General features: G+C 39.7%; 1 protein-coding gene across 2 annotated transcripts in view; it reads right to left on the minus strand.

Annotated features, from left to right (window-relative positions):
- The window catches only part of TNKS (tankyrase), a 229,331-nt gene that overhangs the window by 14,507 nt on the left and 190,185 nt on the right, over positions 1–24,639 (minus strand). For both annotated transcript variants that reach the window (XM_025393840.1, XM_025393841.1), the window contains exons 18-26: positions 23,990–24,178; positions 20,357–20,594; positions 19,579–19,661; positions 10,962–11,082; positions 9,387–9,484; positions 7,891–7,965; positions 6,900–7,005; positions 6,272–6,458; positions 2,726–2,882 (exon numbers count right to left, since the gene is read on the minus strand). In XM_025393840.1, coding sequence (XP_025249625.1) covers positions 2,726–2,882; positions 6,272–6,458; positions 6,900–7,005; positions 7,891–7,965; positions 9,387–9,484; positions 10,962–11,082; positions 19,579–19,661; positions 20,357–20,594; positions 23,990–24,178 — 1,254 coding nt within the window. The remainder of the gene's footprint in view (positions 1–2,725; positions 2,883–6,271; positions 6,459–6,899; positions 7,006–7,890; positions 7,966–9,386; positions 9,485–10,961; positions 11,083–19,578; positions 19,662–20,356; positions 20,595–23,989; positions 24,179–24,639) is intronic.

Genomic DNA, 24,639 nt, shown 5'->3' on the forward strand with positions numbered 1-24,639 from the left:
CCCTCCCTTCTCTCTCTTCCTCCCTACCTTCTTCTCTCTCCTTCCTCCATTCCTTCTTTCTCCCTCCATTCCTCCCTTTCTCTGTCCCTCCCTCCCCTTCTCTTTCCCTCCATCTTCCTCTCTCTCCCTCTTCCTTCTGCTCTCCTTCCCTACCTTCTTCTCTCTCTTCCTTCCTCTCAATCCCTTCCTCCCTCTTTCTCCCTCCCTTCCTCCCTCCTTCCCTCTCTCCCTGTCTTCCTCTCTCCCCTCCTTCCTTCCCCTCTCCCTCCCTCCTTTCTTGTCTCTCTCCCTGCCTCCCTTCCTCTCCCTCCTCTCCCTCCCTTTATTCGTCTCTTTCCCTCCCTTCCTTCCTTTCCCTCCCTTCCTTCCTTTCCCTCCCTTTATTCATCTCTTTCCCCATCTTTGTTCCTCTCTCCCTCCCTTCCTTATTCTTGCTCCCTCCCTCCCTTCCTCACCCTCTCCCTCTCCCTCCCCCTCCCTTCCTTTCTCTCGCTCGCTCCATCCCTTCCTTCCTCTTTCTCCCTTCCTCTCTCTACCTCCCTTTCTTTCTCATTCCCTCCCTCCCTTCTTGTCTCTCCCTCTCTGCCTTTCGCTCTCCCCCTCCCTTCCTTCCTGCCTCTCTCCCTCCCTATCTCCTTCCTCCCCACCCTTTCTCTCCCTCCTCTCCCTCATTTCCTTCCTTTCCTTCCTCTCTCCCTCCCTCCCTTTGTTTCTCACTTCTTACTCTCTCTCCTTCTCTTCCCTCTCCCTCTCATTCCTTCCCTCCCTCTCATTCCTTCCCTCCCTCTATCCCTTCCCTCCCTCTATCCCTCTTTCTATCCCCCCCTCCCTCCCTCTTCCTTCTTCCCTCCCTCTCCTTCCCTTCTACCTCTCCCTCCTTCCCTTCCTTCTGTCTCTACCTTCCTCTCTGTCCCCCTCCCTCTCTTCCTCCCTTTCTCTCTCCCCGCCTTCCATTCTCCCTCCCTTCCTCTCCCTCCCTTTCTTCCTCTCTCCATTCCTTCTGCTCTCCCTCGCTCTCTCCCTCCCTTTCTACCTCTATCTCCCTGCCTCCTTTCCCCTTCCTTCCTCCCTTCCTCCCTCTTTCTCTGTCCCTTCTTCCCTCCCTTTTCTCTTCCTCCCTTCCTTCTGCTCTCCCTTGCTCTCTTTCTCCCTTTTTCTCTCTCCCTTCCTCCCTCCTTCCCTTCTGTTCTCTAGTTCTCTCTCCCTCCTTTCCTCTCTCCCCTCTTCATTCCCCCTTCTCCTTCCCCTTCCGTTCTCTAGTTCTCTCTCCCTCCCTTCCTCTCTCCCCTCTTCATTCCCCCTTCTCCTTCTCCCTTCCTTCCTTCCCCCTCTACTTTCTTTCCTCTCTCCCCTTTCCTTCCTCCCTCCTTTCCTCTCTCTTGCTCCTTCCGTTCCTTCCTCTCTCGCTTTCTCCCTTCCTTCCTCTTTCTCACTGTTTCTCCCTTCCTTCCTCTCTCCATCCCTTCCTCCCTCTTTCCCTCCCTCTTTCCTTCTTCTCTCCCTTTCTCCCTTCCTTCCTCTCACTTTTCCCCCCTTCCTTCCTCTCCCTCCCTTCCTTCATCTCTCTCCCTCCCTTCCTTAGTCTCTCTCTCTCCCTTTCCCTCCCTCTCCCTCCCTCCCTCTCTCTCGTTTCCTTTTTTCTCTCTCTCCCTCCCTCCCTTCTTCTCTCTCCCTCCTTTCCTTCTACTTTTTCTTCCTTGTTCTCTCCCTCCCTCCCTTCCTCCCTCTTCCTTCCTTTCTTTCTCTCCCCCTCCCTCCCTTCTTTCCTTCCTCTCTTCTCTCCCTCCCTTCCTTCTTGTCTGTCTCTCTCTCTCTCCTTCCCTCCCTTCCTTGGTTTCTCTGTCTCTCTCATATACATACACATGTTTAATGTTTATATTGATACTTACCCATAAATTTACATGTGTGTATACACACACACATACACGTTAGAAATCATGAGATCATATTAATATTTCTAATTTCAGTTCATCCTTTGAGTCTTTCTTACCTTCTCCATTCCATATTTGTATGTCCCTTCTTCTACTGTGAGAACTTTGGCTCCTCAAATCAATACATCAACACATCCATTCATGTGCTCAATCCTATAATATACCTAAGAGTTTCACTGTTTTGCCCACAGTATCACCATCAACAGATTTACTAAAAGGAGTTCAGGATTCCTTTGTCAGTCTTCCCCCAACAGCATTCCCTACCCTGCCCATGACTGAAGGCATAGTGTAAAATACTGTTTTCATAGGTTACGTATATTTAGTTATTTCCTTCTTTATTTTTTCTTTTAGCGTAGTTACAGTATTCATTTGAAGTTCAGTTACATTCAGACAAATTGGTTTTGGTTTTGGACCAATCCTGTGGCGTGTACACTCATGCAGACCCACTGATAGCAGCCGCCCTGGCATGCTGTGCAGGAAGTGGCACAAGACATCCGCTCCCAGCCGCAGGCCTCCCAACAGCACGAGGGCCCAAGCCTTTGTTTCTCCGCTGCCCTCTTGTTCACGTGTGTGAACAAGCCTGTGTTATGTGGCGGACAGCTACTAATGGGTTTTATGTAAAAAGTTGATGTCAAAGAATTATTTTGATACCTTTATTTTGTATCTGAAGTAATTAATACTAGCACACTGTGTGGTGGATATTTCATGGAAAGATTTTCTCACGTCTTACACGGTCTCTGTGCTCTGTTGACATGCTTGTGAACGTGGTTATGCTTGCTTGATGAGTAACATACCTGTTCTCCTCTGTAGATGACGTACTCAGCATATGCCAGCCCATTGACGCTCGGTCGACCAATGACTGAGTGGTGCCCTGGAGGCGCGTGGGCCATTTTCATGGTGCTAAACTGCAGAAAGGATTTCCCAAGGGTCACTCTACAGAAGAGCATTTGTCTAAGGAAGAAGAAAAAAACAATGCTTTGAAGGAAGCTTTAAATCTTACAATAATAGAACTGCTAGGTCTATTAATTTTTTAAAAATTTAACATAAGGCAAGCTAATTTAAATGTCATTTTCAGATGTATGAGTAGGAATGGAATTTGATATAATGATTTACTATAAACAGTTACCAGACTCAACAGTTACACTGAAAAGTTTAAGGTAGTTTTGCTATGGCTTAGCAATCGGCCTTAGAAAATGCCTGCCAGTAAGTTTTGCCTGGTGGAAAAAGGGAAGAAAAACAGAGAAAACCTGAGCTCTTGCATGGATAGGGAGGTGGACAGTGAAGAAAATAAGCTGATGGAAACAACACCTGAAATTAAGATTGGGTTTATTCATTACGTGGAAAAAAGTAGAAACTGGGATGAGATAAATAGTAATAATAAAAGTGGATCATGAACAAAAGTACTTAGCTTAAATGTACGGCTGAAAATCACATTAGTCTGGGCGGAACATGAATTAGAGCAGATATTAAGTATTACAGGGAAAGAAAGGCTGACTGGGAAGAAAGTCTATTATATATACTAGGGGTTAGCAAACTATAGCCCATGGGTCAAGCCAGCCTGCCACCTGTTTCTGTAAATACTGTGTTACTGGAACACAGCCATACATGCATTTACATATAGCCCATGGCTGCTTTTGCACTACAAGGGCAGAATTGAGTTACTGTGACAGGGATTGTATGACCTGCAAAATCTAAAATGATTATTATATATCCCTTAAAGAAAATGTCTGCTAATCTCTAATATAAGCAATAAATATTTTTACAAATTAGTACAATTGATAACACCGTTAAATGTAAACAGTTATAATGCAATCAAATTGTTTTTAGTAATGGAATATAATCTTTGTGTTATAACCAGAGATTTTATTTTGAGTCAACTAAAATTTGTGCTGGATCCAGGATAACTGGGTCTTACCTGGACTGGCTTTTTGAGTTGGATGCTAGTGATGATCCTCTGGGATGCCGGCCTGGTCTACTATATTCTCCTGCAGGTCCCAGAGGAAAGGGCTTTGCTCTCTATCAGAAGGAGGCTTTTTGTGCTCCATCTCTACATTTGTGGCAGTGGTATGTTGTCATTGGATTCTGTGTGCTCCTAGTCTATTATGTCACACAAAGCTGAACCTGACAGGCTTCTGCTTCTGCCCCAGGGATCCCCTGTTGCTGCTGAGGCAGGAGGTGAGGTGAGACCTGCTCAGCCAGCCGTGAGCTGCAGCTGCAGATGGGCAAGTAGAGAGCTGGCTCAAGTCTGCTCACTGGCTTGCCTGGTGCATTGTGGTGCATTCTGCAGATGCAGCAGCCTAAATGGTAGGGGTGCCAATTAGCCCTGGGGGCAAATTTTGGCAAATGCAAGACAGGAGCCAGCAGACAAATTCATCTCTTTCTCTCACTGATATACTACTGTTGTGAGATGCCGTAGTTCATACAGTCTCTCTGGAGATGCTTCATGGACTGAGCAATTGACTGCCCTCACTATGAGACTGTGGCCAACTCATTAAGGCACCTCACTGTGGTTGCTCTGCTGTCTTCTCCACTTCAATTCTTTTAGGGCCCTCATTCCTGCTTCCCTGGGGCTGCGCTGGCCAATCAAATACTAGTCACATGCTTTTGCTTTAGGGTCTGTTTTCTAGAAATCCTGGCTAAGACTTAAACTTGTGTGTCTAATTTTAATAAGTGATTGTTAAATCTTCACTGAGGTTCACTTTATTGCTTATTTAGGTTCATTTTTGTCTCCAGAGGAATTAAGTTTGAAGCATAAAAAAAAAAAATTTACATGCTATATATATACTCGAAAATTTCTCTGTATTCCTTTTTCTTTTGAGACGGAGTCTCACTCTGTCCCCCAGGCTGGAGTGCAGTGGCGCAATCTCAGCTCACGGCAACCTCTGCCTCCTGGGTTCACGCCGTTCTCCTGCCTCAGCCTCCCCAGTGGCTGGGATTACAGGCACCTGCCACCACGCTCGGCTAATTTTTTTTTTTGTATTTTTAGTAGAGCTGGGGTTTCACCGTGTTAGCCAGGGTGGTCTTGATCTCCTGACCTTGTGATTCACCTGCCTCGGCCTCCCAAAGTGCTGGGATTACAGGCATGAGCCACCATACCCAGCTGAAAATTTCTCTGTATTCTTAATCACAGAGGTCTTAATGGGAGGAAGTTTCCTTCTAGACATATGACATCCAACTCAGAATGGCTGATGGCAATAATTTTTTCAAAACACAACTGAGAGATAAGTTTTAAGGTCAATAATCACAATTTCAAAGTTATTGGGGCTCTTTTTTTTCCCTCAGAGATCCTTGTTCTAAAATTATTTGGGTCTTTTTAAGGTCTTAACCAAATTACAAAATATTAACCTGGCTTGATAAAAATAATGCATTTGGTAACTTTACAGAGAAATGTAATAAATCCCAATCTTTGCACAGTATAATTATTTTGTGTTTTTTCATTGCCAAGGAAAGGGACAGTATTTTTTTCACCACTGACATCAGAGAGAGCATACCATTATTCTCTCCAATTTTTGAGTTTTAAAAGCCTATTAACATGGCCAATGTTCATTTGTTTGCTATTGATTCCAAAGTTGATATTTTAAGTTGCCAACACTAATTATGTATCCTGCCTTAAAACAACATCATCGTCAGCGACATCAGAAGTAAATTAAAGAATCTACCTTTTCATAGAAGCGCGTCTTTGTTCAAATGTGACTAGAGCTAGTGGTTCTTTGTTCTACAGAACTCATCCTTAGCCTTAACCTACTATGATTACAAAGCAAGAAAAGTGAACCCTAGGGAGAAAGCCAAGACGCAGGTGTTTTATTATAACCCATGACTGGAGGACATGTACCTGGTTTTTACCCCGGCTTATCTGCTCTGTTGTTACTGCTGTTAGGGAAGAGGCTGATCAGCTGCTCCCACCCATTCCCAGAACCAACGGGATTTCCTGGGATGCAAGACTGAGGATAACCTGTGACTTCTGCAGAGCCTGATAAAACAATCTGGGGCTGGGCATAGTGCCTCATGCCTGTATTCCCAGCACTTTGGGAGGTCGAGGTAGGCAGATCACAAGGTCAGGAGTTTGAGACCAGTCTGGCCAACATGGCAAAACCCCATCTCTACTAAAATTACAAAAATTAGCCAGGCGTGGTGGCAGGCGCCTGTAATCCCAGCTCTGGGGAGGCTGAGGCCGGAGAATCGCTTGAACCCGAGAGGCGGAAGTTGCAGTGAGCTGAGATTGTGCCATCGCACTCTAGCCTGGGCCACAAGAGCAAGACTCCATCCCATAACAAACAAAAAACCCAATTTGGTTCATGACCTGGGGGTGGCAAACATTACACTAATAGCAAGATGCTTACCTGTGACATATATAGCACGACCTGTCTTTGTGTGTAGGGCAGCCTGTTCCTCCTCCAATTCCATAAACATATTGGTTGCTTTTTGAGGAGTTTTCAGCAAAATAAATCCCAGCTCCAAACATTCCTCCTATGTATGCATGTCGCTCATCAAACCCTTTATGAATAATGGCATTAATGAAAGGAGAACCTAGAAATACGAAGATAGAAAGACTCATTTTTGAACACTTTTCTAGAAGCTCAATTACCTGCAAACTGTTTGCACTGGGCAGGTTAATATTAAGAAATGAATAGTGTATAAATGAAAAGTAGTTCCTAAGGAGCCCTATTATACATAATAATGTACTAGTACTAAATTACAACAAAAATAATTCACTAGGTGGCTCAATTTGCAATTTAAGTTCTAAAATAATTTTAGCTCAATTATTTTCATTGTAAATGCACTGAAAAGTCTGTACTAATGTGTGATACGTTAGAAAGCTGGTACCAAGAAGTAATTATTTGAACAAAATAATCAAAACAAGCCATTTTTAATACAACCCTATTATAGTCAATTTAACATAGGTTTTTCATTTTACTGACTCCTGCAAAGGCCCAGGGAGACGTCCACCATCACGGCCATGCTGCTCACCATGAAACAACATGCGCTCATTGTGATGGTTGTGATTCTCCTCAGACACTTCCTTCTGTCGGTGGCAGAACCGCTCCCTCAACTTCTTGTTGACAACTTTTTGAATCTTTAAGGATGAAGAAGAAAGAAACATTATCAGTGAAATGTGCATTTATGATTTAAAATGAAAAGTATGTTTCCCTTTTAGGAAGGTCCTTTTTTATTTTGCTTAAATGTAAAAGTGATAAAGCTACCGTGTCAGTGTAATTCAGAAAATACTGACATAATTTTCAGTTACAGTTTTTGTTATTTTATACCAGACCTGGCTGTTACCTCTAAATCAGGATTTAAAAAAAAAAAAAAAAGGTAAAAAGGTTATATTTAGGCTCCTCCCCAGACTTAATAAAGTTTAGGAGATGGGGACGTATAAATCTGTATTTTTTTTTAAAAAGTTCCCTGGGTTATTCTGATGTGTACCAGTATAACTTTCACAGGTCTGTTAACTCAAAGGGTTAAACCAGTTATCTACAGATTTTATTCATCTTCATGATACCACTTTGTAAAAAGCTTGAGTCATCTGTTCCATATTTAAAATTAAGATACTGAGATTAAGAGATATATGTATTCTCGGGTAATTACTGGTTCAATAAGACTGAAGATCCAGGACTTCGATGCAACTTTCAAATAATAAAAAACATTATTGTTAGCTATGGCCTGTATTTGTGGATAAGCAGGGAGACAAATATCCATGTACGTATCACTAGTACAAGCTGATTTAGCCTCCTGTTTGTAGCTTTGGTGTTTTCAGAATGTCTCTATTTTTAGTGACGTATTGTCTTGGGGAGTTAGAGATATCGTAGTGAGAAGAGTGGTATCTGACTTCAGGGCAATAGGTGATGAATTATCTTTCACAATTTGAAAGTATGACTTAATGAACTTTTTTCATTGTCTAGATTTGATTTTTCAGCAAGCCTTGCAATCCAGTTTTCACCATGAAACTTCAAAAACTTACTCGAATGACATTGTATCTGTTGAAGATGCCGCCAGCATTACCACCATCTCTGTGTTCTCGAATTGTACTTTGCATCTATAGAACAAAATAACTAATTTTATAAAAACATCCCAGTGTGTAATTCTAGACATTTCTTCCAATTTTATTGTTTCATTGATGAGTCTAAAATTCGGTATTAATAAAAGGAGTTCACTACAAATTAATGAATAAGTTTAGTGGATAAGTATTTCTGGTGAGAAAATAATTTCAAACATAAATATTAAATTTATGCACTTTCTGTTTACTTTTAAATAAAAGTTCTGAAAGTTTTCTGTAAACACAATGGGGAAACATAAAAAATCACATTAAGTCATCTACAATTACTATCTTACCTTATTGAGAAGAAGAACTAACACTCTGATTAAGTCAAACAAAAACTCCTTACGTTCAATTAACAAATGCTAAAAATAAACAATTTTTAAAAAATAAATATTTGTTCTGTAGGTGAAATATTCCATATTATCTCAACAGTCTTCAGCTTGGGATCGATCTCTAAGTATATTTACACAGACCAGGGGAATTTGACTATAAGGTACTACTAAAGGGAGTAACTTTCTTCTGACTACTCTCTAAATTAAAAATAATTGTGGAAAAGAAAAATGTTTTAAAGATCTAAATTTCTCAGAGAATTAACTCAATAGAATGAATTCTCTTCCTTACTGCTCCACTTGTGAAGAGTCACTACATTTTTGACATTATTATCAAAATGTACTAACTGCTAAGAGAAGAATTAGGTAGTAAGACACTGGACCACTAAGTATGAGCTGAAATACAGCCCTGGGGCCATGGTCCTGAGTTACCTAATGCAAGTTCCTAGCCTGGGAATGAAAATAAAATGAGTACTAATTAAAAAAACCAAACACGAATTTTACTTATAACAATGGTATTAGGCTGTTTGTTTATGCATAAACCGTCAGTGGAGTGGGAGTCTCACTGGCATCTGACCACCAAGAGGGTCACACAAACAGCCTTCATAGGGGCTCAGAAAAACTGACTGGAGAAATGAAATGTTATGCAGAATAATGAGGCAGACCCAGAAGCACACGTGACGATTAGGCATATTATTTTACCGTCACATTTATAACTGCATAAAAACAAGGATGAGAACATATTTGCTCTCTATGAAGCAAGAGTTTTCATTCTATGTCATTCTTAGGTGGCACTATAACAATATAAGAAAACAGTTCTAATAGGCTCCTGATTTTGCATGAATTTCAAGAAAATCTCCAGAATAAAAAGACAGATGGGCCCCGTGCATTAGAAAACCCAGGCTTTGATGTGAAAACCATGTGGTGCTGTCATATTTTAATTTTGGCAATATTCTACCACAGTGGCTGAGAGAGGCTGATTAATAGGCACGTGACCACAAGGCAATGTAAGACAAGGTTTCTTCCAGAAAAACAGGTTTATCCACAGATTTCAAGAAAAGCAAATGAAAGATTTCTGATGTATATTACCTCTTCTTCCACTGACTGATATTCTTTATCTTCTGGAGCAAGATCCAGCAAAATCGTCCCCTGATTAACACAGTGAAAAGTCAAATAAGGATTGGTGCCTGTAGGAGAGAAAAATTAACATATAAAACAAAAGTCTGCACTACTTAGGCTCTATTTTAGAAAAAAGGATTCATAATAAATAATTGACATTTTGGAACAAACCTAAACTATTTGCAATTTGAACCTGATAAATTTGGTTACTTTAAACAAATATACTCAAGGACAGGAGAAAAAACAATAAAATGTTTGAGGATCAATTTTATCTGTTCTTTTTTTTTTTTCTTTGAGATGGAGTCTCGCTCTGTCGCCCAGGCTGGAGTGCAGTGGCCCGATCTCTGCTCACTGCAAGCTCTGCCTCCCAGGTTCACGCCATTCTCCTGCCTTAGCCTCCCTAGTAGCTGGGACTACAGGAACCCACCACCACACCTGGCTAATTTTTTGTATTTTGTTTAGTAGAGATGGGGTTTCACCATGTTAGCCAGGATGGTCTCAATCTCCTGACCTCGTGATCTGCCCGCCTCGGTCTCCCAAACTGCTGGGATTACAAGCGTGAGCCACCGTGCCTGGCCCAATTTTATCTATTGTTATAGAGCTTCTTGTACACACTGCAGAGTTCAACAAATATTTGTTGAATTAAACTCTATCATGAACATACATGAAGCTATATCTGACACAAAAGAAAAACATGCACTGACATCACAATATAGTCAGATCTAAAATATAAAATTATCCTCTAAAAACTCTTCTAAGATGGCTTGAAATAGCCACTTACAATTGCTTTAAAATACATTATCTTTGTTAGTTTCATGGATGAACTAAAATACAGATAAATAAGCAAGACTCAAGCACAAAATCTTCCAGTTTGAATTTCACATCACTCTTGTAATCTGATTAGGTCTGTAGATTCTCTTTCCTTGCTTTCCTATAGTGAAAGTGCTTCTAACAAATAGAGAAATGAATAAAAACAGAAGGTAAAAAGGCTTGTAACAGCAAAGTAGAATGGAAAAAGACAAAGATGACAGTCATGTGGGGGGAGGATGGTTCAAGTTAAGAAAGGTTAGATTGTGAAAAGCCATGTTAGGAATGTTCAATTCTATCCTAAAGGCAACAGGATTCTATTAAAGGGATTTAAGCAAGGGAGTGATATGATCATATAATCATTTTGAAAAGACTGTGTTCACATTGTAGAGAAGGTACTGGAAGGAAATAAATGTAAAGGCTGGAGATAAACCAAGTGGTTGGGATAGTCCAGGAGACAGAATGGTGGCTTGGATCAAGTGACAGTCATGGGAAAGGACAGAAGTACAGAGATTCCAGAGAAACTGAGGATACAAAGTGCTGGGAGAGAGGGAAGACTGACTCAGATTTTTCCAGCTACAGGGAGCACGAGGCCAATAACTGAGATGGGGAAGGGACAGGAGGTACAATAGTTCAGTGTACGGTTCTGGGGTCAGACAGGCTGAGTTCAACTGTCAGCCCCAACACTTACCTTGTACCACTGATCTCTGAAATTTGTTTTCTTTCTGAATAGCTTACCTTGTTGTCCACCTAAAAGTCTTTCTACTCCTTTGATTAATTTGTGGCGGTGCCCATATGCATTGATGCCTATTTCTTTCAACTCTTCATGACCCATATCAGCCAACACATCTAGTGTAATCTGAAAAATGAAACAAAATTACTTGTGAAATCTTTAACAGTTCTTCAGAGGACAAAAGCTTTTCCAATTGTCTACAATGCTATGAGTACCATGCAAATTAATAAAATTATTTTGTTTCCTTTACAAACATGAGCTTACAATCTTTTTAAAGTTGTCTTGATAGTCTCATCAGCTTTTTTGCTTACTTGAAGTACTCCTTGATTTGCTTTTTGTCCATGAGAATTAAAAAGGGAGAAATAATACTACAGAAATACAAGAAGATCATCGCTATATTTCCTTTAGATGATTTTGTTCTATCATCTACTGCTTGCCTCCAGATAGAGGAGGAATCAATAGCTTGAAAATGGGAAACACCAGATCCCAATATCCAGCAGGGAGTAGAAATGAACGGTGGGGGAAAGGGAGAGGCATTCAGCGCAAGTAAACAGAGCTCAGGAAAAGGAGAGAGCAGTTTTCAGACGATAGATAAGGAAGAACTTCTCAGTGCTAAGAAATACTCAAGCCTGGGACAGACTGCCTTAAAAAGCAGTGAGATTGACATCTCAAGTATTTAGTTAGATTACAAACTGTTTTAAAGAGAGGCTACATTTTAAAATTCCAATTTGGATAAGGAAAGAGTAGATGGTTTTTAAGCTCTCTCATAAATTCTCAGACTTAATCCCTTCTGCTTAAAATACATTCTGTTTTTATACAACATAGTGGTTTTTAATTTTTGGTTAGTTTTTAACTTTCGGTTATTTATCCCTGTAAAATGGAGAGGATTAGTTGGCTCAAAATCACCTAATTCCCTTATGGACTAAAGTAGCTGGGACTCTACTACCACCCAGTGGCTATGTTCTGAACACACAGGATGAACTTGGGTAGCCACATTTCTTGAAGTCTGAACATGCAACTTTCCAGCCTTGACGAAGCTGGCCTTGTGACAATCCAAATACCAGTCTACAAGATTAGTCTTTGATTTTCCCCTTCCTTGGAAAACCAAGAAATTCTTTTACAGACACTCCTTTTCCAACTCAAACAAGATCGCTTTTTTCCACTTTTAACTTTCAAGTAACATTTAAAAAACTGACAAATTAGGCCTGGACCTCTGCTGATTTTTTTGTCAGAATAAAATATGAGTTTGATCTTTCCAGTGAAATGAGCATACATCACTCATTCTTTGGAAATAATTTTCTATATTGCTTCTAAGTGGCCATTTAAGCAATAATTGCTGCATTGCACAAAGCAGGCAATTTACTTCCAATCACCCAAAAGAAAGGTTTCAGCAGAGCTTTAAAACAAAACAAAACAAAACAAAAAAACCCAGTTTTGAAATACACATCTTTGAGATGGAATAGTTTACAGAATAATAGGAGCCTTTACAGTCTTAGCTAGACATGATTTTAATATAATTTGGAAACTATGTTATTGATGTCCCATTTTTTTTCTTCTAAATATTCCAAACTAACTTCACTTTAAAACCAAGGGTCTCATATCTATGTGGTAACTTCAATTCAAAGAATCCTCAGACTTTTCTGAATTGATACATATAGTGCATATCTGGAGGACGCAGACACCAGGCCAGCAGAACACAATACTCTCTACAATGTTCTAGAGGAATAATGGAGACTATTTAATATATTTATTCATTTTATAGCTCCAATCATAAAATGAATACAAAAAACCCAAACCGAACCAACAAAACAACCTGAAGAGACTGATAGCAAGTCACTTAGTTTAGAAGGCAAGGCTGAGAGGAGCTCTCACACTGAATGTGGCAAGTGGTCTCCTACCTCCTGGCATTTGTGTCTTCCCTGTAATCCCTTGCCTGTGTGGGACAGACTTACCAACTCACTTCTAACACATATGATACAGCAGAAGTGATGGGAAATTACTTTCTACATTAGGTGATAGATTGTGGCTTCCATCTTGGGCGCTCACTCTTTGGACTGCTCACCCTAGAAGACCTGGCCGCCATGTTATGGCAGACACTCAATGATTCCCACCTTCTTACACCACATCCTGTGTGTTCCCCTCCCCTGGAGTGCAGGCTTGCCTAGTGACTTGCTTCTAACCAAGCAAATACAGCAATGGTGATGAGAGGTGACTAGCAGATCCTTTTTCTCTTGCTGGCTTTGATAGTGCAAGAAACCATGTTATAGAGGCCCACATGGCAGGAACTGAGGGCTTCAGTCCAACAGACTGCAAGGGACTGAATCCTGCCAGTAATCGTGTGAGAATGTGGAAGGGGATCCTTCTCCAGTGGAGTCTTTAGATGAGATACTGGCCCTGGCTAATGCTCTGTAGCCTTGTGAGAGATCATGAAGCCAAGGACACAACTAAGCTGTGCATAGAGTCCTGACTCACAAAATGTGTGCTGTTTCGAGCTGCTGAGTTTGCGGTAATTTATCAAGCAGCAACAGGTAAGTAATACTCCATAAGGTCACTCTGTGGAGATGCCGACAGGTGAGGAATCGAGGCCAGTCAACCAACACTGTGAGCGAGCTTGAAAGCGGGTCCCCGCCCTTGCCAGGTGAGTCCCCAGGTGAGACTGCAGACCTATCGGACAGTTTACTGCAGCTTCAGGAAAGACTTTGAGCCAGAGGCACCCAACTAAGCCATGCTTAGATTCTTGACCTACAGAAACTGTGGGATAATACATGTTTCTTATTTTAAGCCATTAAGTTTTGGGTAATTTGTTACACAGCAGTAGACAGGTGATCTACCCATGCTATCTTGGCATTTATCCAATTAGATACAGTCACACAAAAGGAATGAATATGAAAATACATAACTAAAGAAAAAAAAAAGACAATGCTTATTAGGCTATCCTGAAGGATAGAAGAGATGAAAAGCTATTAACCTGTGGAATCTGAAAAACAAAAAGGGAATGGGACAACTTTCTATACTTGCAACTGAATATAAATATACATTATTACTGCAATTCCATCCAACCATTCATCATCCAACCACCATCCACTCACAGCTCAAAGCACTTTATTTACATTACCTCATTTAATCCTTACGATGATGGATAATGAAGTACTATTAATGTATTATGAGGTCACTGGTACTGAGAGAAGTCATGAAAACAGTACACAGAAGAGCTGAGATGTATAGCTGTATCTGTCTTTTCCCTGTTTCTATTCTTTAAAAGGATGACTAGAAGGCGAAAATGATTAAACATTAAATTTAGTTGTACTGAGTTACATGGTGTCCAATTTGTCTGCATATTTATCAGGCAGTGGCCACTGAAAAACCTTAAATGAAAAGCTAAGGAATTTGATCTATGTCAGCTCATTCACACAAAAAATGTTTAATGAGTACCTTCTTTATGCTATATATTTCTTTAAAAAGTAAACATTTCATTTAATTCTAAAACAACCAATTATAGTTGGAAAGTTACATTGTTGGTCCAAATAACTGATAGTAAAAGAGTGGGGCCATGAAACAGAGTGCCAACCAGAGTTCATGTTATTTACTCGAGATAACAAACACACATAAAATGGGTTAATGTCTTAAAGAATCCCCAAGAGAACTCTCGTGAAGGTGGCCTGTTTGGTCAGGGCTGCAAGGAGGGCTGAGAAGGAAGGAGCAGGAAGGAGATGAGGAAAGGTTCTCAGAAGAAGGTCATAATTCAGCTAAGCAGCAGGAGTTCATCAGGCAGGGGAAGGAAGAAAGTGTGCTTAAGACAGAGGGAATAGCATGTGCAAAGGGAAAATCAGTTAAAAGAATACAGAGTATTTGAGGGAACTTAAGTACTGTAGTTCAAAATGGTGACAGGAGAATATGTATCAAGGATTAAAAGGAGGGAACGGCAGAGCAGCAGGCACAGAGAGGATCTTAAAGGGCCTTATCTATCAAATTAAGGGGTTTAGAAGTATACCAAAGGCTGGCCAGGTGTAGTGGCTCATGCCTGTAATCCCAGCACTTTGGGAGGCTGAGGTGGGCAGATTATGAGGTCAGGAGTTCGAGACCAGCCTGACCAACATGGTGAAACCCCATCTCTACTAAAAATACAAAAATTAGCCGGGCATGGTGGTGCGCACCTGTAGTCCCGGCTACTCAGGAGGCTGAGGCAGGAGAATCGCGTGAACCTGGGAGGCAGGGGTTGCAGTGAGCTGAGATCGGGCCACTGCATTCCAGCCTGGGAGACAGAGCAAGACTCCATCTCAAAAAAAAAAAAAAAAAAAGTATACCAAAGGCCCTGGGAAGTCTTTTCAGCAGAGTAATACGATCAATGTTGTATTTTAGGAGGATGAGACTGTTGGCATTATGAAGGGCAGATTTGGAAGGGAAAGCGACTGGGAACAAGATGAAGATAAAATGGCATGGAAGGGATGAATCTGAAAGCAACTGGAGAACTCTATTTACAGGGCCTGGTAAATAGAAATGGTTAAAATAAAAGAATGAATAATTAAAGATTATTCCAAAATTCTGCAGATGGGGAACTATGAGACTATTGTATCAAAAAAAGAAATAGAAATATCTGGATGGAAAGCAGGTTAGCTGGATTTTAGACATGCTGCTTCAAGATTCAGGGATTTTAGATATACTCCTATCAGCTGTTAGACATTTTTTTCTGAAAATCATATTTAAATTAACTTGCTCCTTTTTTAAAACCTTGACTTAGTTATTATACCGAGGAAATCACAAGCTTGTTGGGCTAGTTATTTCTATCTAGTATACATTAAAATAAAATTATAATATTAAGAATAAAGACTATCCACGTGTCAGTTAAAGTCATCTTGCACATAAAGCAAAGGTCACTGCAAAAAGAGCTACCTCTAGCTTCTAAGAGTCATTTTACTTTGGGTGGGGAGAGAAAATTAGTTTGAATGAAAAAGACCTTTCTCTTGCTTGGGCTTAAAAGGTTGTATGGTACAGTAGTAGTAATAAGTACTAACTTTATAATCAAGTTCACAATGAATTACTGGAGGCCATGCTTTTATCTTCAAGAATTTGAAATCAAAATTTATCTGGTCATTTTCCATGAAAACACACAGGTTAACCATAAAGATGTCCACAAGCAGTCTTCCAAGTGATAGCATTTATGTTCCAGGAATTGCAGTGTAAATAAAATCTGTCTTTCCCATAGAAAAAGTGTTCTACCTATGTTCATAGGTAGAAAGCTATGTTATAAAGGAAGGGCCAAGGTCACATGGGTACTATAATTAACTAGAAAGGATACAGGTATATATTATTTAACATAGAACTTGGCAAAGTATCTATGGGAAACAAGACAATTTAGTTTAGAGACTTCCGAGAGAGTAACTGTGAAGATAGGAGGTGAGGCTATGATGTGCAGAAGGTTTTTTTCTGGGACCAGAAATAAAATACCTACATTCCACACCCCACTGGCATCCATGAGTAGGTACACAGGCAATGAGACATATGAGCATGTCAAAGCACGTCAGAAAACAATGGCTCCCCTGGCTTAAGCCAACCAGATATGAATTAAACGAGTACAATGCACGCACCCTCACTCCTCCCCCACTATACAAGTATGTGCACCATCATCACATGTTACTGATATAGAATGTTAATGGGAGAAAATGCTAATGGTTAAAGTTATGGAAAAGGTTATCACATTTATTTATAATGGAAGGCTAGATAAATAACATTTGCAATTAAAATAAAAATACATTTGATTGCTTGATGATTGAGCCAGACACAGTTAGAAACAAGGAAAGGTAGTATCACTTGTCTGGAGGAAAAGAACTGCGCTTGGTAATACACATTAAATGCAATTATCTATGTATTGATCAAGAAAAGGCTATAGAAATTATTCTGGCTAAAAGAAAATCAATGGAACTATTTACTCAGAATGAAACTGCAGTAAAAAAAAAGAACAATGAAACTGATGAAACCAGAACAAGCTGTCAGAAGGAGTGACTAGGAGACTAAACTATTAAACTATTCAAATCAATAAAATGTGATAAATATGCCACAGGAAGTCAGTTACTGACAATGAGAATATACAATATAAAGTAAAAAAGAAATAACACATAAAATTATAATGCAAACTGACTAAAAGAAGAAAATTAACATTCTTTAGAAAACTTTCATCAGTACATTGGAATTATTTGTTTGAGTTAAGGTCTTTGGTCTGTTTAGCAAAGATGTGTTTGAAATTTTACAATTATTGTGGAAATGATTTGGGAAGAACAGCTATAGCTGTAATATGGAAATAGCAGAGTATAATGGTTTTAAAACAGCTTGCACACCTTCCGTTAGGGAATAAGGATAAAGCATTCTTACTGTTTAGGATATTTTCCTAAGAAAGCTCCAAACCAGGGGATGAATAAATGGTTGGGAAAGAAAACGTTCTGATAGACAGCAGTCTATAAAGTCCTAACCATTAGACCAAAGGCACATGTGATGCATCACTGTATTAAAAGCTGACACAGCAGCACAATATTACCGAGAATTTTAACTCTCTGAACATTTGTAGGCATTAGGTTTTACCGGTAAAGGAAGTGATAGGATAAATGTCTTTTAGTCCAATTTTACACAGCTAGTAAGAGGGTAAAAGTAATTAGAATTAAGGTCTTCCTTTAATCCAATGCTATCCCTACTCAACTGTTGTTATTAAGAGCATTAAAGATGAACTATAATGAAAAAATGTAGCTAAAAAAAAGAAAAAGCAGAAGAAAATCTTAACAGTATAACTGATATAAAATAGAAAAAAGACCTGGTTTTTAAGTTAACTCCAAATTGACTATAAGCCTAGAAGGGAACCATAGTGGGCCAAAGGTGCCAGTGAAATATTGGAAAATTATGTCATATAAAGAATACTTGAAAAAACAGATGTATTCTAAAATAGGGGAAGATGTGTAGAGGTGGGTGGTTGAAAGGTTGGCACCTCTGATAAGTTGACTAGGTCTTAACAAGATATAAAGGGACACATTGTGTTGTAGTGGGCTGAATGGTGGCCCTCAACATGATATGTCTATGTTCTAATCCCCAGAACCTATGAATGTCACCTTCTTTGGAAGAAGAGTATCTGCAGACAAAATTATGTTAAGGGTCTAGACATGAGGAGATTATACTGGTGGCCTCAAATTCAATGCAAATGTCCTTAGAAGAGATACAGAGGACAGGAAGGCAATGTGAAGATGGAGGCAGAGACTGGAGTAGCGTGGCCACAAGCCAAAGAAGCTGCCAACCATCAGAAGCAAGAAGAGGCATGGAATAGATTCTCCCCTACAGCCTCTGTAGGGAGTATAGTCCTGTAAAACTGAACACATATGTAGACTGGAGATTAGATCTCTGTGCAAAACAGGGTGAGCATAAGCCCAAAGCAAATGAATTATACCTACCGGCAGTTTTTGGCACACTTTAAGTTACAAGCATTCTATTACACCTGTCCCAAATTGTAACAAGGTATCTTCCCTGGCTAGAGGACTAACATGGGTGTTATTATACAAGGGCGATCCCTACACCTGGGAGAATAACTAAATTTTCTCTAAACACCTTTTCCATTCTAAAATTTCATGTATATCAATAGTCCATTTAAATTCAGGACTTACCAGCATTCAATATTTAAAGTTGACCATAATAATGAAAGCATACAATATTACAACTCCTTATACTGTATGAAAACAGTAAAACAAACAGAATAATCCTAAATTCATAAATGCCCTAATGATGACTCCATCCTTAGACCCTCACAGACATTTAAGATGGATCCCAAAATAGGGTGGGTCTATTGGAATGTATGGCCAACTTTTGGTTCAAGATTATTTAAGATTCCAAGTGGACAACAGAAACTTCATAAAGGGGCGATTCTTAAAAGGTGCACTTGTCTAAGTACTACTGTGCTTTCCAAATTAATGGGCAACTGCTTCAGGAGCCTAGTCACATGAATAATGAAATGAGATGAATAAAGACTGACACTTTTCGGAAACAAAACAACCAAGGACAATTATGAAAACATTCTTTTGAGGTAGTTGCATGGTCTAAGCTTTGACATGTAATAAAATGCAAAGTGCTAGGCTGCTTATAAAGATAAAACAAAATAACGACTCTCAATTGTTAGACAATTTTGGGGAGAAGTATAAAATACTGGGCTCCTCTGGCTTCTTATAGAAATGTGTTGTGGGTTTAAAAATAGCTCATAAGAAGCAAAAGAGAAAAGAGGTGGGTGGCAATTAATAATTCTTTTTTTTTTTTTTTTTTTTTGAGATAGGGTTTTACTTTGTCACCAAAGCTGAAATGCAGTGGCACAATCACAGCTCACTGCAGTTTCAAACTCCTGGGCTCATGTGATCTTCCTGCTTCAGCCTCCCAGCAGCCCAGTAAGTCACCATGCTCAGCTAACTTAAAAACATGTTTTCGGTTTTTTTTTGTAGAGATGGGGGTCTCGCTTTGTTGCCCAGGCTGGTCTCAAACTCCTGGGCTCAAGCAATCCTGCCTAAGCATTCCAAAGTGTTGGGATTAAGGTGTGAGCCACTGCATCCAGCCTAATTCTTAGTATTTAGTTTAAATGACTCAAATATATAAAAGAGTGTTTACCTGTTCTGTTTCAAAGATATCCCGAAGGTGTTCAAGGCCAAGGCTTTTTAGAAATTGGCTGATATTCATGTCAAGACCGGTAACTAAAACAGAAACGTATTCAAGATTCTCAGAAAGAATTCTCTAAATATAAAGAAAATTTCAGTATCCATTTAAAGACATGACTCTGACAACCTTGGCTGTCAGATGATTTTACATGGCATAAAATAATACAGAATACACAGATTTAATTCAGACACTTTATTTCTCAAGTTGATTGAGAAATAAAAGCAGAGCGTTTTATCTTTATCAAATTAGTATTTGTATCAATTCTAATGTGGTTAGAATATAGAATTATAACTTATTGTAATTTATAAAAATACAGAGAATACTAATTTTAAAATATTATAGTATAATATTTATACTATAGAATGCTACTTATATAGAGAAATCTAAAGCTTTTAATGAATTAAAAAATCTAAATGTATCAGCTATCATTTTAGTTTTCATTCCTGAAATGACCTCTCAGTTGTGTTCTGACATAATTTCAGTATAAGTGGTTCAATAAGATGCTGGTTGTAAACAGATGCTCTAGAATATACAGAAATAAGAACAATGGCAATGCCAAGAAATGTGGCAGTCTTCTATGAAGAAATATTTCTTATAAGATGTCGTGTGTATGAAAATTTACAGACAGGACGTCTCTAATGGAGGCGGTCAATAATTATCAATAGAAAAAAGTAATTCTGCTCCACTAACAAAAGGTATAAATAAATAAGCATTCATGGGGTCTACTCACCTTCTCCTTCCTTCCTTTCTGTTCCTGCGGCGCCATCCCCTGCGTTGGAGGCTCCTCCTACAGCCAACTCTGCTAAAGGGCCAGTGAGGTTGTCTATGCTGCTGGCAGCAGACAGGCAGGAGGGGGTGGATGCTGGTGAGATCAGAGAGGCACTCACTACAGTAGCCTGAGGTTTAAAACAGGTAGGTAAGGCCTCTGGGGGCATGGCATCTATCAGCAAAGCTCTGATATCGTCAGCCTAAAAAAATGATTAAAAAAAAAAAAACGTGAAAAGACTATATATTGAAATGGTAAGTTTTTCACTAAGAACCAAATGCTTTGTGGATTTTTTCCTTAATGAATGAATGCCTCATTATCTATCCCCTTCTGGTTTTTGATCATTCCTTCTCCTATCCACAGCTCCAAAGAGTTTCAGTAGTTTCAGTAGACAGAATTGGAGAAACCATGTAATTTTTAAAAATATTTCTTCTTTCATTAAAAAAAAAGCACTTTCAGTGTTAACTGTCACCCTTCTTTAGAAAAATTTCCATATTTACTATATTTTGTTTATGTTTAAACAGCTATAATAATCTGGTTATTTACTTTACACTTAATAATGTCATGTAAAATTAGCATCTGGTGAAATTTCAAAGGGATGACACTCTTAGCTCATTTATTCATAAACTTTACAGTTTTTAAGTATTAGATGCAACTGCTTTTCGAGTATGCGGGCTTTTCGAGTATGCGGGAGATAGTCTCCAGAGACAGCCAGCCATCAATTCCTTCCTCCCGACATGCATGCCTCCCCTTGAATTTCTACCCACCTTGAATGTGCTTTGCCCTGTGAGTTGTCTTGCCCAATAGAATGCAGAAGTGATGTTCTGAGGCTTCTGAGCCAGGCTTTAAGTGGATTGGCAGTGTCTACTTTTACTCTCTTAGAAGCCATCTGTCATGCTGTACAGAAGTTTGGGCTAGACTACTGAGGGGTGAGATCCTATGCAGGGAGAGCCCTGCAGGATGAAAGGCTATCTTGGAAGCTCCAGCCTCTGCTGAGTTCCCAGGTGCAGGTAACTACAAAACCAGCAGAACTGCCCAGCTGAGCCCAGTCAACTCCCAGAAGTGTGAGAAATAACAAATCGTCATGTTAAACCCTCACTGGGTTTGGGGGTGGCTTAGTGTGCAGCAATAGAGAAATGAAATGCACACCAGTACCGGGAAGTGGGGTGCTGGTGGACATGTGGCTTTGGTTGGAGGTGTGAAGGGTGGCCTGGTTATTGCTGAGGGAGGCTGTGAGTGGAAGACAGGCAAGTGCTACTGAAGGCGAGAGAAAGGGGACTGATGCTGTGTAGCAGAAAGTTTGGCAACACTGGCACATGAGGTCTTATAGAAGGCAGAACGTGAACCTAAATAAACTTCTAAATTTGGCTAAGGAAATTTCCAGAACAAATTTTGCCTCGCCAGCTGGACTGGTATGTTTACAGAGAGAAAGGAACTGTTTAGTTCTCTTTAAGGAAATGTATTCACCCAAGATTTGCTAGGTTAGAAAAGAAAATTATTCACCATTCCCAGCCTCTCACATCAGCAAAAGTCTCTTCAAGTAAGGCATAGCCTCAGGCCAAAGGTCAAATCTAGGGTGCTGACAGGAAAACATGGCCTCAGAATAAAAATCACCAGAAGTATAGATATATTACCTCAAAATCTTTAAAAAATCTCTAAGGTGGTACCTTGTGAATTCCCTTGGCTAGATGAAAGAGCTTCAAAGGGTCTTATGGGCATTGCCCCACTGCACCTTGACTTGGAATCCATATTACAGAGGGACCTGTCTTGAAAAGATTTGTGGGTGGGGCTTTTGGCTGATGGAGTGGTGCATAATTTGATGGGAAATCCAAAAGTTTATAAAGGAAGAGTTGTACTATTTTGGACTAAAAGGGACAGGTAGATTAAAATAGTAAAAGGCTTAGGGTCCCCAAAATTTCTAGGAGCAGGTAAAAGGTTGAGAAAGCCATTTGGCTGTAAATACGATCCATTTCTTATGAAAAGAGAAGGATAATTCAGAGGGCATGGCCAAGAGCTACAGAGGCTGGGTACAGTGGCTCACACCTGTAATCCTAGCACTTTGGGAGCCTGAGGAAGGAGGCTGAGGGAGGAGCCCAGGAGTTCAAGACTAACCTGGGCAACATAGCAAGACCCTGTCTCTACAAAAAGTAAAAAAAAAAAAAAAAAAAAGGCCAGGCATAGTGGCACGTGCCTGTAGTCCCAGCTACTTAAGAGACTGAGGTGGAGGGATGGCTTAAATCTGTGAGGTCAAGGTTGCGGTGAGCCATGATCATGCCACTGCACTCCGGCCCGGGTGACAGAGCCAGACTGTGTCTCAAGAGAAAGAAAAAGAAAGAAAGGAAGAAAAAGACAGCCACAGTGAACCACTCCCTGGGAGCAGAACTGGGGCCTAATCAGGCACCATTCCCTAACTCCAGAGTAGACAGCCCTGGTAACACGTGCCTGGCTGAATTTTAGAACTGCTAAGGACCCAGTGATGACTATCTGTGCCCCTTGTTGGTTGGGGGAGCGTGTGGCAGGTGAGTGTAATTTGAAAGTGGGAAAAATAGATTTAATTTGTATTCACAGGGAAGACTGTGGCTGATTAAAGATGGCCATGAAATCTTTGCTTCTGCTTTCAAAGAAGGTGGAATCTATTTTCCTATCCCTTGAACCTGAACTGAATTCATGACTCACTTTGCACAACAGAATGTGGCGGAAGTGACAGCATGTCAGTTCCAGGCTTAGCCTTAAAGAACAATGGCAGCCTCTGCTTTCTCCCTCTTGAGATGCAATTATTTGGTGAAGAAATTCCAACAAGACTACTTAATGATGAGATGCCACGTGGGACTAGAGAGGCCCCAGCCTTCTAGCTGTATTTGTCAAGGCCCCAGGCATATGAGTGAAGCCGTCTTTATGTTTCTGCCCCAGCCACCAGCTATATGCAGTTACACAAGTGACCCCAGGTAAGACCAGAAGAATCTCCTAGCCAACATACAGAATCATAAGAAATAATAAATCATTATTATTTTAAGCCACTAAGTGTTTTGAAACAGTTACTCAGCAATAAATAAATGAAACAGAATATAACTTGAAAAAACATTTCTGGCTTAAAAAATTAGAAATTATTGTGACTATACAGTAACTCCCTGATTTTCAGAAAGTTCAGGGAAGAGGATGTGGTGCTTAACTTTGACTCTGCAGTTAAATAATACTGCCCAGAGTTAATTTTTCTTTGACTATCTCACGGACTTAGGTAAATCATCATGAACATTAGTTGCTCTACAATAATATGCCAAATATAGAAGGTACGAGATAAGTTTATAAAGGAAGCGTGTGGCAGGTGAGGGTACACTCTAAAAATGTGTTTTCTTATGATTCATGTTTTCCTAGCAGGCTAAGAATGGCAAAAAAAATTACACTAACTTACTGATTAGTTTGCCTTAGAGTTTTAAATTATATTTTTATAGAAAAAGTGTGAATTTCAAAAATGTTCAGAAGGAGATCACTGTTCTAAGTGAAATAAACAAGACTAAAAGTAAGCTGGTGAGCCTGAGAATTTAATGTCATCTCGGAAAGTATAAGGAACAATACTCAGTATCTGAAATGAGGACTTACTGTTGCCAGATCCAGAGGCGTCTGGCCTTCCTGGTTCTTCATGGTGGGGTCTGCACCATGCGCTAGAAGGAGGGCGCACAGCTGCGTCCTTCCTTTCTGGGCTGCTTCATGGAGAGGAGTAAACGCCCACTTATCTGTTGCATTTACACACGTGTTGTATTTTATCAATAATGCCGCTATGTCAACATGCTGAAGAAAAAGAAAAGGATACAAAGATTAAGAATGAGATCATCTGGTAAAGCACCATCGTGTATACTTGTTTTTATTTAATAATTCACTCCCTCTATATCTCCATTTTCATCCTTAACAGAAGTTTCTTCTAAAAAATAAAAAAGAATTTCAGTCTTCTACCTACACTTTGGACTCCATCTTTTCTTGCCTCCTTTAAAATCTCAATTACACAACTATACTATTATCCTGTAACTGTTCATGGGCTTTTTTCAAAAAAATTCATCCTTCTAATATATTCAGCTTTATTTTAAAAACAAATATGATGTAAGGTGTTTCGTTTTGTAGAGTGAAACTAGTACCTAATTCAAGTCTTCTGTTAATGGTCTAATTGATCTGCCAAACTTTTCAAACACGCATTCTATTCACATTGATTCTCTTATCTTCCCATTTCTTTTCTAACCTAATGCAATCAGATTTAC

This window comes from Theropithecus gelada, chromosome 8 (genome assembly GCF_003255815.1).
Source record: "Theropithecus gelada isolate Dixy chromosome 8, Tgel_1.0, whole genome shotgun sequence".
Classification (NCBI taxonomy): Eukaryota; Metazoa; Chordata; class Mammalia; order Primates; family Cercopithecidae; genus Theropithecus; species Theropithecus gelada.